This window comes from Globicephala melas, chromosome 4 (assembly GCF_963455315.2).
Source record: "Globicephala melas chromosome 4, mGloMel1.2, whole genome shotgun sequence".
Taxonomy (NCBI): Eukaryota; Metazoa; Chordata; class Mammalia; order Artiodactyla; family Delphinidae; genus Globicephala; species Globicephala melas.
Genome location: NC_083317.1, coordinates 106,752,102 through 106,771,547, shown reverse-complemented (window position 1 = coordinate 106,771,547; position 19,446 = coordinate 106,752,102). Strand labels below are relative to the sequence as shown.

Genomic DNA, 19,446 nt, shown 5'->3' with positions numbered 1-19,446 from the left:
AGGGCCTAAAGACAAGAATATTATTTCAATGGTTAAAATGTGACATTCTATACTTAAAAAATTTTTTCAGGTTATCTAATTACAAATCTTGATTTAACCTGAGGGTCTTGGCACATCAAAGGATAAATGTGGCCAATTGTGTGATGTTACTATTGAAAAGAAATTTTAGAAGCAGAGTATCTGACTAGAATCAGCAACTGTTCCAAGCAATTGGTTCAAGTATTAGGCATTGATAAATTACAATAATAAATTTAAAAGATTCCAGAGGAGGGTAACCAAAATTCTGAGAACATAGGCTACAAAGAGGCATCCTCCAAAAATCTGGAAAAAAGATTGCCCTTTGAGGATTAAACAAACAAAAAAACCCCACTTGTATGAGTGGGATTAGCTAATAACTACAGGGTTAACGCAAGACACTACCTATACATGGGTGACTTTACAGGTAAGTTAAATACAATCTCCGGGAGGTAGGGCTAAAATGTGATTATAATAGAGGAGGAAGACGCCTAATCAGTAATAATATTCCTTGTCTAGAGAAAGACTGGGTAAATAGAGTCGGGGAGAATAGCATGGAACACACAATAATTCTGACAGACGTTATACTTTTCATTATAAATCACTAAGTCACCATTGTTTCATACTTCTGATAGCATGATTTAAATAGCATTTCTCATGTACTGACAAAATTGAGTTTCCAGACCAGAGACCGCTGTAAACTATCCCTGCTACAGGCCCTTCTTTGTCCTGGAAAAACATAAGGATATTCAGCTGGGAAGAGAAGCCAGAGGTGAGACCTGATACCTATCTGCACATGTTTAAAGTTCTTCTTGTAGGAACAGAGGTTAGATTCTCTTGATTGTTGAGGGCAGAGAATAGAACAAAGAATAGTAGAAAGAAAATACATAGACTGTGATTTTATTAGGCCAAAAGGAGGAACACACTAACGATTTGAACTTCCAACAGTGAGACAGCTATCTCTTTGACAGTTAGGATTCTTTGTTCATAAGCAGCAGGAAAAGTTTGGATAGCTGTAGCAAAATAAACAAACAAATAAAATAATTAAAAGATATGAGGTGGCTTGCAGATTTGAAGGGAAATTTGTAGTATCTAGCCTTAGAAAGACAATGACTGAGGCAGCTATAGTCATAGAGGGACAGGAAGCAAGGACTGTTTCTTTGGGACACCGTCATCATGATAGCTCACCCTTTGCTGATTTCTTTTCTAGAATTACTGGGAAAGAAAATCTGATTGGCATAGCTTGGGTCAGGTGACCCCACTCCTGCCTTCCCCCCTCCCTGTCAAAGGCAAAGTAGAAAACCTTGACTCAAGGCCCCATCAAGGAAGGCTTCAGGCAATGGGAAGGGGCAATTTACCAAAGGAAAATGGTGGAGCAGGAAAAAAATATCAGAAACGTACTATGTCCCCATCATTGCAAAAACAGAAGGAGAGGCCACCTATTTGTCGAGAATCCTAAAGAAGGGATTTCTGTGCTGTAAGGAAGTTGGACAAGACAGTTTAGAAGGTCCTTCCAGTTCTATGTTTCCAAAGAGGAATTGAGAAGTGGAATTGATTACTGAGATCCAGGGTCATTAGGAAAGGCCTAAGAAGGAATATTTATCTGATCTTGGTTATAAGGGAAGGATGGGATGCAGCTAACAGGGAAGTAACCATAGAGTAGGCATGGTCGTCCAGGGGACTGATCACTGGCCTTGGTCATTGAATGTCATGGGTATTGAGGCATCATGGATACACTCTGAACAATGGAGAGACATGTAATAAAACCTGGCTTAGGAAATTTAAGCTGGTAACTGTTAGTAGATTGAACTAGAGAAAGGCAAGGCCAAAGGCAGGGATATCAATTAGTTTGAGAGCCTAAGCCAAGGTGATAGCAGCAGGAAGGGAAGGGAAGCAGCAGATGAGAGGCATTTCTCAGGCAGTGCCTACAGAATTTACAGGAAAAGGCGAGAGTGAGAGAAAGAGGTCAAGAATGACTCCAGGTTTCAAACCTGGAGACCTAGGAAAAGGGTAGTATAACTGCAAGAAAGGTGACAACTTCTAATTTAGATATATTGAATCTGAGGTGATGGATATCAACTAGTACGAGCTTGAAATTCATCGAGAGATATGAAGGCTGAAAACATAGATCCTGGATTCCCCCATGTAGAGATTGCACTTGAGGATATATGAATAGATGACTTTCTATAAGAAAAGTATAATGCAAAAGGGCAATTAAGTCCTTTTAGAAAGAGGCAACCACTAAGAACTAGAACCACTAGAAATCATTTCAGGAATAATGAAACTTGAACTGGCTTTTAAAGGAGGGGAGCTGGGAAGGAATGCCAAACAGGGACATGTTTATAACCAGGATTGATCAGCAAATTTCAAAACTGGATCTATCAACATGATCCCTGCATTTAAAAATTGGAATGATCGGCATGATTTCCTCTAAAAAAAAATTATTCTTTTCATTCTGCCACCTATCTACTCTGTGCCATGGTTACAGATAGAGAATGGAAGAAATGGGATGTGACAGAAATTAGTAGATGTAGATCTCAAGAGAACTACCAGCTCTCCAGACCTACTTGTCTCGTGGGATGCTAAGTGGAGGGCTTAAAGTATGGACAGTGCTCTTGATGACAAAGGACATGCCAGCCTTAATGGTTAAAAGTGGGGACACATAATAGAACTCACCAGTCCTGAAATTCTGAATTTGACATCTGTGAGACAAAGCAATTGATGAGGAAACAGAAGAAATCACTGACACTAGTGACCTCTAGTGGAAATAGGCTTCAGGGAAATATAGATACAGATACCTAGATATACATACACATATTTTCCATTAGATTAGATAACATCTGTAGCACATTCAGCCAGTTTATTTCCAGAGGAGTATGAAGGAAGGGACTGCTGGAAATAGCACACAAATCCTACCCAGAAAGCGGAAATGTACCAGGAATACTTTGTTTTCTGAGTCAGACTAAGTTGATTAATTTTCTGGACACGTAATTGCTGTCAAAGACATTACCTGAGGAAAAAATAGTGTTTGGGCAGTGACTTCACTTGTCACTGGGCAGACTTGGCACGTTAATGGCAGCCAACAAGAGAACGTGCTGACAGATTTGAGGAGGAAGCAGCACTGGTTGCTATGCCTTTTAAGCATCTTTTCGTTATGACATGGAAGAAAGCTGTTATCTCTGAAATATGTACATATTTGCTATTCAGTATTTTATGGCTGGAGTCCTGTCTCTTTCCTTTGCCTGGTGGGTGTTTGTGCCAAGTGTTGGCAAAAACACTGTTGAGCTGGGAGGATGGGAGGGGATAATTGGTGGCCTTGGCCTTTGAAATGGGACCAACCTGCAAGCACAGTCAAGAAGGTCAACATCCGACCACGCCAGGCACTCCACACACGCTCTCTTTCAGAAGTGCTTTCAGGATATATAATCTTGACACTGAGGAAAAGCGAAGGAATGGGAGGGTTGATGGAGATTTTAAGTTTGTCTAATCATACTGGGGGCTAATAACGGGTGAGTTGAATTAAATGGGTGGGGGGGCGTGTAGAAAAAGGAGCAAAGGAAAGGTTCAAAAAATGGAGATTATACAGAAGCAAACAGAATCAGCGTGATTAAGCCCTGGGCAACTGTCACTTCTGGCAGCAGAGAGATAGCTGTCCTGGTCTCGTATTACCTGTGTGGCAGGAGGTGTCACCTTGCCTTCTTTCATTATTTAACCCCCATCTCAGGCGCTGCTCTTGTGCAGCTCGGTGGGTCTGCTTTCCCCCAGATTTGCTCCCTCTCCTCTCCATGTCATTTCAAGGATGTAGAAACAACCTTTAGACAGCCTTTAGTGAGAATTCCACTCTGGTCTGCCATTTCCAGAGTTCTGGTCTCTGTGAATGGTCAAAAGGTGGTCTGGGTGCTCCCCAAGTCAAAGACTTCCCTGGTATTATTTCTCAGATGCCAGCTAAACCACAGAGAAGGGTTAAGAGAGACCAACATGAGTGGTCCTTCCTCTTTCCTCTGCAAAGATCTTTTTCCCCAGGATATGTACAGTCATTTAGCTCCGGAATAGGTCATTTCAGGGGTCTAGTCTAAGAACGAGTTTACTTACTGAAGATGAGCTAATGATTTTAATTTGCTCCAAGGCTTCTGTCAGGCTGTCTTCAATCTCAGAGTCATCTAAGGAGAAGAGGTCGCCGGCTCGTGAAAGATCTTTTTGTCCCAAGACCAGTCTGAAGAGTTGATGCATGCTGAGGGGTCTGATAATCAATGGACTGTCTGCAGGCCCAGGACCATGTGTCTCAGTCACCAGAGGTTAGTGAGACAAAAACATGTAGCAGGACATAGACTTCGTATTCCTTGAAAGGTCATTTTTCTCCAGACTTTGAGGTCTTCTTTGACACGCTCTGCAAGAGAAACAAATGACACAAGATAGCCTTTAGTAGGACGGCATGAGCTCAGAATGTGAACTTGGTGCCCAGAAGAGAGAGAGGAAAACAAAGACATTTGGAAATGTACATGGAATCACAGATTCTGGCTTGATGATCTTCAAAAGAACTCTCTCCTTATTTTGTCTCAAAAAGTCCTGTCAAAAATGATTCTATTTCTCCAGAATTTAATTTGAGCCTCAAAAAGCAGCTTAAATCCCCTACTTTTCTCCTTTCTATATCCTTTCCATATCCTGTCCTTCTCTCCCTGCCACAAGGAAACAAGTGGACCAGCAACAAATATGCCCAATACCTGCCAGATTTTCCCCAAACAGATTCCCATGGGAAGCAAACAGAAAAGGGCAATGAAAGGAAGACAGAACACAGGAAACACCTTTTAGACCCACTGCCTGTTTCCTGGACGTGGGAACCAATGCTTCACTTACCTCCTTGGCGGCGCTTCTTGGCTGTATTGACAACAGGAGCTTCCTGAACCTCAGTCCAGAAGGTGCCCTATTCTTATGTACTCTCTAAACAAATGGCTATGAAATAAAGAACTCTGCCTGGGAGTATGAGACCAGATAAATCTCTACAGAACGTGAGCGTGTACTTGAACACAGAGCTTGAAGGTGAGAACGCTGCAATGAAGGCTAAAGAGGAAGGGTTTTAGGATCGGGCAATCCTCCCTCTATTCCCAAAGTTGAAATAATAAAGTCCCATTGTAGTTCTTACTTAATTAACAGCCCACAGAGAGTAAGGCAATGGTACCAATTAAATAACTGATTATTCTCATCAGCTCCTTTCTGGGCCTAATAAAACCGTAGACCGTTTGCACTGGTAGAGACCTTAGCAATCATTTCATAACCAGGGAGGTTTAAGACTTCTTCGAGGCCTCACAGTAGCTGTGGCAGTGCTCTTCTCCTGATCTCAGGCCAGTGGGTTCCCCCCAAGTTTACATTAGAGTGGAGTCACCTCATACATACAGGTAACTTACAAATGCAGCCACTTGTTCCAAGAGTGAGAGCTGAGACTGATTTATGTAACATAAGCGGTTTATGTAACATAAGCAATTCTGCCCAGCATTTCAGTCTGAATGTGTTCCCCAGAATGAGTGTGAAAAGGGAAAGTCTGCTGCTCCCTTGGGTGTCCCCCCGTGAGCTATCACTGTGGCAGCACCTCTCTGTGCTGAAAGCACTTTTAAAGTTACATACTCTCCATACAACATGCTCTCTAAACACAAGCCAAATCCATCATCAGGCACCTAACTGAAGAAGCGATCTGTAGTATTCCAAATGGTGCAATTTACAGGCCAGTGAAGAGATTTCAAGGGTAGTATTGCCTACATGCGACTTCTGCACTACCTACCAGCTTTAGAAAAATGACGCCCAATACTTACATATGCTTGTCTATATGCCAGATCCTGGATGCTTTGTAAACATTAACTCGTTTAATCCTCATAACAACTGTATGAGGCTATTTCATTCCTATTTTACAGGTGAGGAACGCAAGGCATTAAATAACTTGTCTAAGCCACATAGCTAGTAGATTAGAGAGCTGGGATTTGGACCCAGAGACTCCAGTGCTGGGCTCCCAGTCGATAACTGCTGTGGACTGATGATGACACGTAAGACTCCACATGAAGCTACCATTAGGAGTAGAAACCTCATTAGTAACATTTGAGGGTGAAGATATGGGTAGGGTCATAAAGCAAGAAGATGAATTCCTCTTGCCTCCTACACTGACCCTGCATCCTCGTCCATCTACACCCTGGGATTTAGGCCAACCAGAGAGCAGGAGAGTCACAAGGAAGAGAGGCTTAGAGGATGAGAAAAGAACGAGAGAGGTGGGGAAGGTTTCAGGGGATGGGGAGAGAGGAGAGTGAGGATCCTACAAAGGACCTTTGCATCCTGGCAAATGTGGAGGGGTGAATTACAATATCTACAAGAAAAATTAGGGCAGTGTTTTCCTGAATTTTCCCCTGCTCCCCTCGCCCTCTCCCACTCAGGTATTTGCAATGGCAGAGTCTCTGTGAAATAATATTCAGGAAAATAAGGTATTGGATGGAAATTACTTCACCTTGACCAGTCAGCTTGTTGGTCACTATCAGGCACTTCTGGAAGCAGATTGAGCTGCCCCAGACATGGCAGAGCTTCTCAAGCTGGAACTCGAGAAGGAGCAGAAATACATGCTGGGGGAGAGGGGCACCCACAGGGTTCTCCTGGGCTCCTTCTTTTCTTTTCACACTTGCAGTGACACCTGGTGTGGAGTCCCACGTTCATGCTTCCAACTGCAGCTGTTACTCTTGTGTGTCCACCATGTGCAACATTGTTATTCAACACATAGCCATACATGAAAACTTTCACACATCCAGGGGTGGAGGAGGGAGAGAGGAGACTTGTACCAAACATTCTACATTACAACGATGACCCAGAGAAAAGTCGCCGAGGTACTACAAAAGGAAGTTTGGGGAAGTACGAGGGAGAGAGAGATCTCTCCTAGGGCAAGATGACAAGGAATGGGTCTGTGGAGGAAATGGTGTTTAGCCAGAACTTTCAGGTTTCATTCAGTGCATGTGTGCTGAGTACATACTAAGCCACCTGCTTGTCTGGGGCCCCAGATTCAAGTTCCAGCCCAGCCAGTCAGTGGTCATGGGGCCTTTGGTTCATGCTCTGCCCTTCCCCAAGCCTCAGTTTTCTCATCTGCAAAACGTGTGTAAGGCACACCTCATCTACCTCATCAGGTTGTTTTGAAGATCAAAGCAGATAACACACAAAAGAGCACTTTGTAAAATAATGACACCACCAGCTGATGTTTAGTGGGTGTTTACCATGTGTCAGGCACTACTCTTGAGAGTTTCCCACATAACAAGCCACTGAATTCTCACAACAATTCCATGCAATGAGAAACTGATGTCCAGAGAGGAAAACAAGCAGTCCAGGGGGACCTGGAGAGTAAGTTGCAGAGTCAGGATTGAAAGCAGTTGGTCTCCCAGGACAAAGCCCCTCTCAGGACTGTGTGTAGGTACATACATGACTGTGCATGGTAATTATTGAGCGCTTCCCTTCCACCTGTCCTCATTTAAAGAGCACCCTGCATCCTTATCCAGTCCTCCCTTTCCTGGATAAGAATCAACAGGGCATGTTATTTATTTTTCAGCAGCTCCGGTCAATGTTTTGCTCAGGTGTCTGGCTTCTCTTCCTGCTCTGTTTGCAGCAGCCCAGAAGGTTAGAGCCAGATCAAATTTTACCTCATCTTCTGAGAAACTTCGTGCTCTTATGAATGTCATAGTCCTGTGGCCTATATGTAGGTGTACATATGCATCCACCGTACACACACAAGCACACGTATGTACACACACTAGGATACTTCCTATGTACCAAGTTCTTCACTAGACACTTTCTTCTCAGTTCTCCCATCAACCCTGCAGGTAGATATGATTACCGAAGAGGAAACAGGACTGGTGAGGTTAAACATCATGCCCCAGGTTACACACAGAGCCAAGATTCACATCCAAGTAGGTCAGCCTCCAAATCTTCTACTTTCTATGTTACAAAAACTGGCTTATAAAATTCCTTTTCATCCCCGCCTTTGGCCCTCCTAATTTCATTCCCTAATCTGACGCCCAGGTTCTCATTATTCAGTCTACATTTTTTAAGCAGATGTTGACTGACAAGTCGGGTTTCTGTATGGAGAAACAGACACCCCAAAAAGAGAAATTATTCTGAACCATGCGCAACACATTTCGGGGAGTCCCAGCTGTCCCCCACAAACGCGCTTTACCTGCGTGCTACTCCTCAAAGGCGCACTTGCTGCTACTCAACCGTCTATTTTGAGACTGGGTGGGAGACTCGGGCAGCGGACTCCAAGGGCACAGGGAGTGGAATCTACTCAGCTCAGTGAACCTGAAGTTGTTCATTGCGGTGCCGGGTTCAAGAATTCTAGGAATGCCACTGGCAGCTCTGGAGCTGGTCAGGTGACAGGCTGCGCCTCACCCAGTGGAGAGTTACCTCTGAGTGAAACGCTCTGTTTCCTGGGGTGAAACAGAAAGCCTGCTCCAGTAAAGTGGAGTTGTTTTTAACAGCGAAAACAAAACTGCCTGTGTTCATGAAAATCTATACTTTCCCTGAGAAGAATGGAGGGGGAAAAAAAAAAAGCCACGCAGATAACACGGTTTCAATAGGAACTCAAGCAGGTGAATGGGACGGCTATCGGAGCCATTTCTCAACATCCACCCCCCTCCCCTCCCCGGAAGGGAGGAGAATTGCAGCTTAATTAACACTTCCCTCGCCTTCGAGATTTCACGTACAGAGTTTGAAACACTGAGAGTTTGTTCAGGAAGAGTCATACTTTGTATGACTAAAGAAGTCATACTTTTGCTCTGCCTCTAGATCAACATTGTTGAAAGTTTCAGGATGCAGGAAGTTGCTAATAAAGAGAACAAACTCACCCAACAAAGATGCATACCCTGTTTTTTCCCACTTTATTTGCTGGGAGATTCTTGGATCAGACTTAGATTGGTACTTTAAATATTGCAGCAATACTCAGAGAAAATGTTTATCTGCTTCATCTGTTGATACTGCAGAGGAGAAAAAGGTACCTAAACCCTTCCTTACTGTTTCAAAAGTTAGTGACACATCTTTAAAACATGTTTTAAACCATATTATTCTCTACCCCTAGCTTGTCTGTTCCTATAGTAGGTCTGCTCATCCCATGGATTCACCTATCTGCTGACAAAGTGCACAAAAAGTTGTGCTGCAGATAAATTCATCTGCACGATCACCAAGATGTGAACACTGCAGGTGTCTCCCCAGTGGTGCTACCCCATAAAGGTGTGTGCTCAGGGTGGCCACACACCTGCCACTGAACCAGGTCATATGCTTCAGGAGAATAACCTCTTAAATCTTCCTAAACACTTGGTGGTCAGTCTATTTTTACGCCATCCACATGTGGAGGACTGTCCCCTTAAAGAGTTTACTTTATAAAAATAGAGAACCTAGTCATCTGTGAGAAGGTGTATTCTCTCACTGATAATTTTCTGATACAGTAGCTGTACTCTATTTCCTTTTAATGGAATAGACTATATTTCTTTAGTCTTCCCTCTTCTTCATCCTCTATTCATTATTCACGGTACTTATCACTAGTTTTTATTCAATTTTCTTTCATTTTTAAATGAGCTTAGGGTCCAGAATTGGACAGAGTATGGGGACCCAGTAAGAAGAGCAGAGTGGTAAGTGCAGGGGGACCTGGACACATCTGGGCTCAGCTCTGCCGTTACCTGCAGTATAAACCTGGGCAGATTAATCAACCTCCCTGAGCCTCGGGTTCCTTATTTACACCTGAGGATGGTGATGTGGGTTGTTGGGAGGTTTAAAGAGATTATGTAAAGCATTTCACACAGATCTGGCGTACGGCAACCACACGAAGAGTGACAGCAATCATATCCTTAATAATATCATTATTCTTGTAGGTCATTCTTCTGTTTACACGTCCCCGTGCCATACCTTGTAAATGCTAACGATGACTGTACTGCTACCTGACATTGAATTCACAGCGCTAAAGATGCCTAGGTCTTCCCCATTTGTGTCATATTTATATCCTAGCTGTACTCTCCCCCCGTCTTATATCTGGGCAGGTCATACACTATCTTGTATGTGTCCCTGTTGATTTCTCAGCAAACTTGCCTTGTTCTCTTGGAGAGACAGCTTTACTGTGATGCCGTCCCCACCATGGCCAAACAGTAACAGTGAATTTTTTTACAGAGCGGATATGGACTGAAATACAATGTATCTCAGACTTTTTGTGGCCAGGTAATCCAAATACCTGAGCTTTCTACTTAAGTGTCACGCTCACTCCCATGTTTATTAGGAAGGAGGGAGGGTATTATACCCTCCAGGGCACCAGAGGGAAAAGTTCTTTATGACTTTTCAAGGTGACCTACGCTGAATGGGGGCTAATAAGACATTGCTGGTTTACTCTATTATGCATCAGTAGATTCTGCTAAACGAAAACACACTTGAACCAGAGGACTTAATCGCCCAGCTATTGGGATACCACTTTTGGGGGGATTTCAATAAACATAACTATCTCAGGAAGCCAAATTATTCTGAAGAAATGAGCCTCTAGCTTCCAACTCCAGGTTAGGATATTCTCTGGTTTCTTCACTTCAGACAATTCTAGAATAGCAATATTTATTTACATTATGCTTTGGACAACACTACTGTGCATCAAAAAATTCTCATTTTATTCACCTGTGTTTAAAATGCCCAGTGACTAACTTAGACCCATTTGGGTTCTAGAAACTTTCAATAAAGTTCTCAGATTTTCCCTTGAAAGAAAGGATTAAAGATCCTTTTCAAGGAGCATCTTTTTCACACAGTGTGAAAGAACTACAGGCGTTCCCATGGGAATGGGCCGCATACATTTCAGCCCTTCCCACAAGATGTCTATTGTTCCCTGGGCGTCTCTTGGCTCCCTCTGCTGTGACATGTTGCTACACTTCACTTCTACTGAAAGCCTTTGAGGCTGGGTTATTCCAAATGATGCTAAAGGACTCAACCCTTGGTGTTTTTGCTAGAACTCATACAGTCTAAGTTTGTAGCAGCCTTGTTATCATAGGCGCATACAAAAAATAGGTTTGGTGACCTGTTTAGGCAAGAGCTCAAAAAATTCTACTTAATTTTGAAAATGTATTGCAACTTATGAGAACACAAATAGATAGGAAACATTTCATCAGGAATGAAGGAAACATCTAGCAAACTTTCTAAACCAAGAATTTGTGATCTGTCAGAATGATTTCAAGGTGTATCAATTTTCATTTGTAAATTTTGACTTCACAAGACACGTTTGCTCTGGAATTGATACAAATCTCACCAAAAAAATTTTAATTCCAATTTTCTGGGTTTGCTTTTCCAGAGAACATATCCAGAGTTGCAAATTACAAGGAAAATTCAATGTTAAATGTATCTTTATTTACATTTAAATTTCATATATTAAACAACTGCATGACCAATTCAAATAATGCCCTAAGTATTTTTTTTTCTAGTCTTTAAATTGAAAACATATATAAATGTCATGGAATTCAGCAGTTGAGTACTATAGCAATTTAAATATGTATTTGAAAAACAAGTGGCTAGATTCAGTTATGATTTGTAAGGTATCTGAAACATCAAGGGAAAAAAATGACAGCAACAACAAACAATAATGGTGACTGTCCTACCCAGTGATTGTAATGATGCCACTGAATTTTCTTTGAAAATCATAGGCAGAGCCAGTTTCTTTGCTGGTTGCAAAGTGTTTCTTGAGGTAAACAAAAGTATGAAATAGAAATGAGCCTAGACTATTATGGAGTAAAACAAAAATGCACATTCTGTGAATCTAGAAGCACAGTTTTCTGCTCCAGAGGCCTAGAGACATGTTTTAATAACCCACAGAGAGGTTGCTTTTTTTTTTTATCATAATAACTGAAAAGCATGCATACATGGCTAGACACACAGCTCCCAAATGCACTTTATCTGCATAATCAGCCACAGCCGCTGGAAGTTTCTCTGCCCCAGTCCCGAAGCCCACTCCTTGCCCCAGTACCGCTTCTGACGTTTACTTTAATTAGCTTTTGTTTTTGCTGAACAAAAGGACAGGAAAGAAGACAGCCATACCTCTTAGCACAGGAAACTCTGGCCATCATAGGAAATAGATGGAAAAATGCTTGATCTTTAGAGCAATTCGGCAGGAACCCACGACCATGCTCAGAAGCAGCCCAGTCGCCCCTGCCTAGTTCTGTCCTGTCGGCAGGCAGCAGCCGTGTTTTCCTGAGCTGCTTGTCAAGCCTGAGGTACACTTGATTCCCTCCCCTGGACTCACCATGCTGAATCGAGCAAATGAGTAACTTCTCCTCCCTCTTTCAAACTTCTGCTTAGGGCTAACAACTGGCACAAAGCTTCACTTATTTCTGCAGTAGATTTACAGAAGCCTCTCGGAGCAGATCCGTAGATTGAAAAGAATTAGAAGATTTGCCTAACAACCAGTAATTTAGGTGCTGTTAATGAATAACTCACTCTAAGGACTCAAGGAACTTTTAGGTTAATATCAGATGTGGGGCCTTTTATCAGGCAGGCATCAGTGAAAAGGTCTGGGGAGGGATGGAGGGAGGAATGTAGTGGAATGAGATAGTATTTAAGCCAAATATGAGAGAAGAAAAATACCACAAGAGAAGGAAAATAACTAGTCTCAATAAGCAAACAATCTAACTGTATTAGTATTGCTAGTGAAACCCTGAACAACTGAATGAAGCATCTAGTAGCACTAGAGATCTTTCCAAGTCAGCACTGTCCCTTCCTGTGCCCATCCCAATTGCTAATTCACTTCCTCTTACCATCCAAATATGGAACTCCTCTTCTCAGGCCTAATACACTGAGGATCCCTTACAAGCAGTCCTACATATCCTTACATCTCTCTCTCCTTTAAGGAGAGTGTTCTTCAAACCTCTAATGCATAAATTAATTGGTGGTACCCAGTGGATTGTTGTATCTGGAGGCACTTCTCTCCCCTTATGTACATGACATGGGCTTTCTATACTTATTGATCTGAGGTTTTGCCTGCACACAAAGCAATAGAATATTTCTGAGCCTCTTCTAACTAGAGCTTTCAGTCAAATGAAGTATGTGAGTGTGGTGGGGTAGTGTGGTGGGGAGAATAAGATGTAAGTTGTACAACTGTACAAGTTGCACAAATATCAAGGTTTCCATGTCATTGGCAATCATGCTACCGTGTAAATAAATTGCTGGCTCCGTTAAAAGGCATTCTCATGGGGTGAAGAGGACTTTCTTCTGTGTTTACTGCCCAACATCCACTCATCCTACTTCTGGTAAAAACTATACCCAAACTTTCCTTGGAAATGATGTCCTTTAGATAGAGTTGATTTACATAAACAGGTTGGATCTTAGCCAATCAGAGAATTGGATTCTCCTAATCATAGTGATTAATTTAGGGGAGGTGTATGACCCCTTCCAGCCCAATGAAAGTCAAGATAAAGATGATTGTTTGGCTTTGGGGGGACAGAGTCTTTCCTGCTAGACTTGATGATGTGATACAAGGTCTGGTTGCTCTTGCCACCAAAAAACAAATCTTGTGACTTTGTTTAAGCTCTTAAACCAGCTGCTTCTGATATTGGCAAGAGCCACCCTTCACTGTAAGCCTTTATAGCTTAAGTGATTTCAGGTTGGGTTTTCTGCCATTTGTTTTGAAAAAGTTTTACGGGACAGAATCAGCTAAAGACAGGTTTGTGGATGGGCTCTCCTGGGTCCCCACAGGGCAGCTCCTTGCAAAGGAAGTGGACAACCACCTCTGTCAAACAGGCCTCTTCAGTGACAACCACAGGCTTCCACAGACAACAGGTAGAGACAGGAAAGGCCTACAAGGAATGTAGTCATTTAGTGTACTTGAAACTGGGACATTCCAAATTAATTCTTTTCAAACAATTATATGTTAACTTCCCCAAATATTTCCACTTTAACCACCTAAACTTGTTTGGTGGATCCTAGTCACGTACTATGTGACCTTAATAAACCTAATCATGGAATCCATCCATCCATGTACAATTGTCATAAATTCCTTTGGGTAATTAGTTCCACAGAGTATTGCTCTCCCCCCTCCCGTTTCTGCACAACTTCCACCCCTTCCCACACCCCCTTGGCAAACTTGAAATAAAGAATCTCTAACCACAGTCAAACTAAGATGCTTCCTTTACAGAACATCTATAAATTCTAAAATGGCTTTAAATGTGTAAATTATATATAAACACTGAGAATTCCTGGATGATTTCATTTTCTATAAATAATTTTTCTTACCTGAAACCACTCACACTGCTTCAGGTATACCATTTCTGTGTTCAGTCTCCCAGGTTTGCAAGAGTCCATTAGAAACACAGAAATTCACACAGGTCCAGGAACTTCCTTTTAGCTCAGCAAAATAACACATGGCTTGAACTGCAAGAGTTTGTTTGTTGTTTTTTTTGGTTTGTTCGTTTGTTTTAGGAAAAGGAGAATAAGGACCTGGGGCTAGGTTTATTGTCTATTTCATTAAAATAAAAAATACTTTGATTTTAAAAATGTGGTAGTGGGAATTCCCTGGCAGTCCAGTGGTTAGGACTCTGCGCTTCCACTGCGAGGGCAGGGGGCACGTGGGTTCGATCCCTGGTCAGGGAACTAAGATCCCACAAGCCACAAGGCTCACATACAATGACCCTGTCACATCCTAGATCCTGTCCATTCTGTGTCCTCCACATTCTTTATTATATGTGGTGGGCAGATCTTAAGGTGACCCTCAATGATCCGTTTTCTGATGTTCATACCCTGTGTAATTTTCTCTCCTTGAGTGTGAGTGGAACTTGTGACTTGTTTCTAAGAAACAGAATACGGCAAAGATGGTGGAAGGTTACTCCCATGATTACCTAATGTTATCTGGGACTCCATCTTGCTGACAGCCTCACTCTCAGATTCTCCTTGCTGGCTTGATGAAGTAATTGGTCCTACGTGACAAGGAACTATGGGAGGCCTCTAGGAACTGAGGGCAGCGTCCAGCCAGGAACCAGCAAGAAGCCAGGGCCTTCAGTCCTACAGACACAAGGAAATGAATTCTTCCATCAACCTGAGTGAACTTGGAGGAGGACTCTTCCCCAGTCAAGTTTCCATAGAACACAGCCCAGCCATCGCCTGGATTGCAGCCTTGTGAAGCCCTGAGCAGAGGACCCACCTAAGGCATGCCTGGATTCCTGACCCACAGAAAATGTGGAACAATAGATGTGTGCCGTTTTAAACCACTAAGTTCATGACAATTTGTTATAGAGCAATAGAAAACTAATACATGACCATTCCCCCCTCTCCACTGTGATAGCTAGATAGCTTTGTTTCTGTTAAATTCTTTTTTTTTTTTGTCTGTTAAATTCTTCATCCTCTCTTATCTGGATAGTGACAGAAGTCTCCTAGCAGATCTCCCTGCCTCCAGCATGGCCCCTTCAATTCCATTCTCAACTTTGATTAGCTTTCTCAAATAAAATATGATATATGACTCTTTTACTTAAAAATGAGTAAGTGACAGCTCACTGCCTGAAGATGAAATCCGAACTTCTTTACTTGGTATACAAAGGGCTTTGTAATCTGGCTCCCACCCCCTTTCAGGCTTGCTGCACCACTCGCGCACACACAGCCCTGTGTAGTGAGGCCAGTGCCTTCAGAATACATCCAGGAGCCTATCACCTTTCACTCTCCTCTCTTCACTACCACTACTACTGTGATTCAAACACCATTATTTCATGTCTCACTTGGATTATTGCAATACCTCCCTGGCTTCTGTTCTTGCCTTGTTAAAATATAGTCTTAACAGAACATCTAGATGATCCTATGAAAATGCAAGTCAAAACTGACTCCCTTCTGTCCAATACTCTCCGGTCGAATGGCTCTCCATCTCACCCTGACTCAGAGCCAAAGTCCTTTCAATGATCAGCAAAGCCTTGTATGATACAGCTTTTCCTCCTTGTCTTCAACTTCATCTACCACTCTTGTTTTTGCTCTCTCTGCTCCAGCCACACTGGAGCTACACAAAGTTTTCTTCTTCCTTGCTATTCCTTGGACACAGTAGATATATTTCCACCAGAGGGCATTTGTATTTGTGTTTCCTCTGCCTGGAAGGCCCTACCCCCAGAGGTCCTTATGGCTGGCTCCTTGACTTCATATGTTTACCCACATATCACCTTAGTGTGCTTTGCTTGACCACTGTCTATAAAACATTGACATTCTCTGCCTCCCTTGCATGTCTCAGTTCCTGTTTTATTTATTTATTTATTTATTTATTGGCTGCATTGGGTCTTCGTTGCTGCGTGCAGGCTTTCTCTAGTTGCAACGAGTGGGGGCTACTCCTCGTTGCGGTGCACGGGCTTCTCATTGCGGTGGCTTCCCTTGTTGCGGAGCATGGGCTCTAGGCACGCAGGCTTCAGTAGTTGTGGCATGTGGGCTCAGTAGTTGTGGCTTGTGGGCTCTAGAGCACAGGCTCAGTAGTTATAGTGTATGGGCTTAGTTGCTCCACGGCATGTGGGATCTTCCCAGACCAGGGCTCGAACCCGTGTCCCCTGCATTGGCAGGCGGATTCTTAACCACTGCGCCACCAGGGAAGCCCATTGCATGTTTTATTTTTAAATTTTTGTCCATACCACTTACTGTCACCTGACATACTATATATGTTTTCCTCCAACATATATTTACTTCTTTCTTTGTAAAAAATTTTTATTACACTTCTTTCTTACCATTCCTCCAAAACTATAAACCTCATGGAGGTAGGAACTTTGTTCAGTTGATTCTGTAGAGTTCAACCTGGTGTCTGGCACATAGTATGGACCTGACTTGTTGAATAACCTTTGAGTAAATAAAGGAAGGTAATTTAAGCTTAATCAGACTCTCCATGCAAGACTGTAATTTAGAAGTGAACAACCTGATGAAGGATAACTGTGTAGAACCCACTTTGTCATTTAGTTTGGTAAAGGAAACATCCATCTTTCATGGGCAGGAGTGGTGGCAAGGTCATGGTCCTGGCTCAACACAGGCACCTGTGGGACCAGGCTGGAGGTGGTTTCCCCACAGTTCCCAGTGCAGGAGCAGAAGGGGCTTCCCCACCTGTTCTCCAATGATCCTTCACTCCTCCCAGCATTCTGGGAACTCCTAATATGGATTTTTAATGAAAATCCATTTCTGTTTAATCAACCCCAAACTGCTTCCACTGCTTGCAACTAAAAAAAGGAACGATGATACAGCCATCATTCTCCCTTTTGCTACTGTGCCTTGTACCTGGCAGCCCCTCTACCTGGAATGCCTGGTCTGTTTATAAAGTGCCAGCTCATCCTTTCACCATGATTCTTACCTCTTCCTCTCTGTAAAGATACTCATGCCAAGTAGAGCTGACCTCATCGTCTTTTGTTTCCACAGGGCACTTGTACAGAAGGCTACCATATTAATCTCATTATCTCCCACTAGCTGACAAACCCTTATGGGCAGGGACCAGGTTTTAATTCATCTGAGAAACTCCAGCTCTAGCCTACTGTCTGGCACGGAGGAGGACTTCAATAAAAATTTCATGAATAAAGGCTTCCTTTTTAAAGCATCAGTAAAACAGTAATTCTGTAATTGAAAAGAATTCTGATGCAGAAACAAAGAAATATATAGCAAATAAATCAATTTGGCTGAGATATAATTATTTTCTTGTTAAATTGGTAAAAAAAAATTTTTTTTTTAATTTTCCTAGTACTGGTAAGGAGGCATATCCTTTACCAAAAAAACTCTAACCAGCCCAATCAGAGAAACAGAGAGAAGACACAAATTACCTGTATCAGGAATAAAACAGTTGACATCGCTACAGATACTATAGGTATATAATACTTCAATCACTTAACAGTATAACATGGTGCTCTAGCTTATTCGTTATTTTTTTTTATTTAAATTTTTTTAAAATTTTTAAATAATTTATTTATTTTTGGCTGCATTGGGTCTTTGTTGCTGCATGTAGGGTTTCTCTAGTTGCAGTGAGCAGGGGCTACTCTTCGTTGAGGTGTGTGGGCTTCTCATTGTGGTGGCTTCTCTTGTTGCGGAGCATGGGCTCTAGGAGCATGGGCTTCAGTAGTTGTGGCACGCGGGCTCAGTAGTTGTGGCTTGCGGTCCCAGTTGCCCCACGGCATGTGGGATCTTCCAAGACCAGGGCTCGAACCCGTGTCCCCTGCATTGGCAGGTGGATTATTAACTACTGTGCCACCAGGGAAGTCCAATTCATTCTTTTTAAATCTGCATTTTATTCTACTGTATGGATATGGCATAATTTATTTAGTAATGGGTGTTTGGGTAATTCCAATCTTTCTTCATTTCTACAAATAGAGTAGAAAATTAGAATAGAAGCTTTTAGCTTTTAAAAAATTCATCTTTCCTTTTATGGTTCATACTTTTAATGTCTAATACAGAGATTTTTCATATTTAGGTTTTAATGCAAAATTTATTGTTTATAATGTGAGGTAGGAATCTGGTTTTATTAGTATATATGTATATACATATATGTGTATGTATATATATATAATTTTTCTAGCATTATTTCTTTTTGTAAATAGTCTGCTCTTTACACATTGATTTATTATACCAGCTCTGTTATAGTCCACATTTACATATATGTTTGGGTTTATTTCAGGAGTACCTATTATGTTCCATTGGCCTATTTGTTTTCCTCTGTGCCAATACTACACAGTTTTGATGATCTTAGCTTTTTAATATATCTTGCATATATCTTTAATATGTCTTGCATATGTCTTTAATATTGTATAGAAAGAGTACCCCTTCTTTGTACTTTCTTTTTGAAATTGTGTAAGCAATTCTTTGACCTTTACAGCTTGTTGACCACATAAATTTTAGACTCAGTTAATATTTTTTCATACAAATCAATTTGAGATTTTGATTAGAATTGTAATTAAAATTATATGGATTTTAATGAATTTTATAGATTATTTCGGAAGTACTGATTTCTTTTTAAAAATTATTTATTTATTTATTTGCACTGGGTCTTAGTTACGGCAGGCGGGCTACTTGATTGTGGCTCGCCAGCTCCTTAGTTGTGGCATGTGAACTTTTAGCTGCTGCATGTGTGTGGGATCTAGTTCCCCAACCAGGGATTGAACCCGGGCCTCCTCCATTGGGAGTGCAGAGTTTATCCACTGCACCAGCAGGGAAGTCCCTTGATATCTTTTCAGTGTTGATTTATTTAATTCATGAGCAAGGTACAATTTCCACTTAATTCAAGTTCTCTTTTATGTTATTCAATAACATTTTTTTTTATGAAGTTCATGCATATATTTGTAGGATTTGCTCCTAGGTAATTTGTAACTTAGGTAGGTACTGTTGTATAATTTTTTTGTGATTCTTTTTTTTAATTACACTTTCTATTTTATTATTCCTAGTGTAAGGGAGCCTTAAAGAAATTTGTATATTAATCTTGTATCCAAAACC

The 19,446-nt window shown here is 41.8% G+C and overlaps 1 protein-coding gene across 1 annotated transcript in view; it reads right to left on the bottom strand.

The window, feature by feature from the left end:
- Positions 1 to 8,331, bottom strand: part of VEPH1 (ventricular zone expressed PH domain containing 1) — a 213,639-nt gene extending 205,308 nt beyond the window's left edge. The window contains exons 1-2 of the mRNA XM_030842369.3: positions 8,204 to 8,331; positions 4,108 to 4,402 (exon numbers count right to left, since the gene is read on the bottom strand). Coding sequence (XP_030698229.2) covers positions 4,108 to 4,245 — 138 coding nt within the window. The 5' untranslated portion in view covers positions 4,246 to 4,402; positions 8,204 to 8,331. The remainder of the gene's footprint in view (positions 1 to 4,107; positions 4,403 to 8,203) is intronic.
- Positions 8,332 to 19,446: the final 11,115 nt, after the last annotated feature.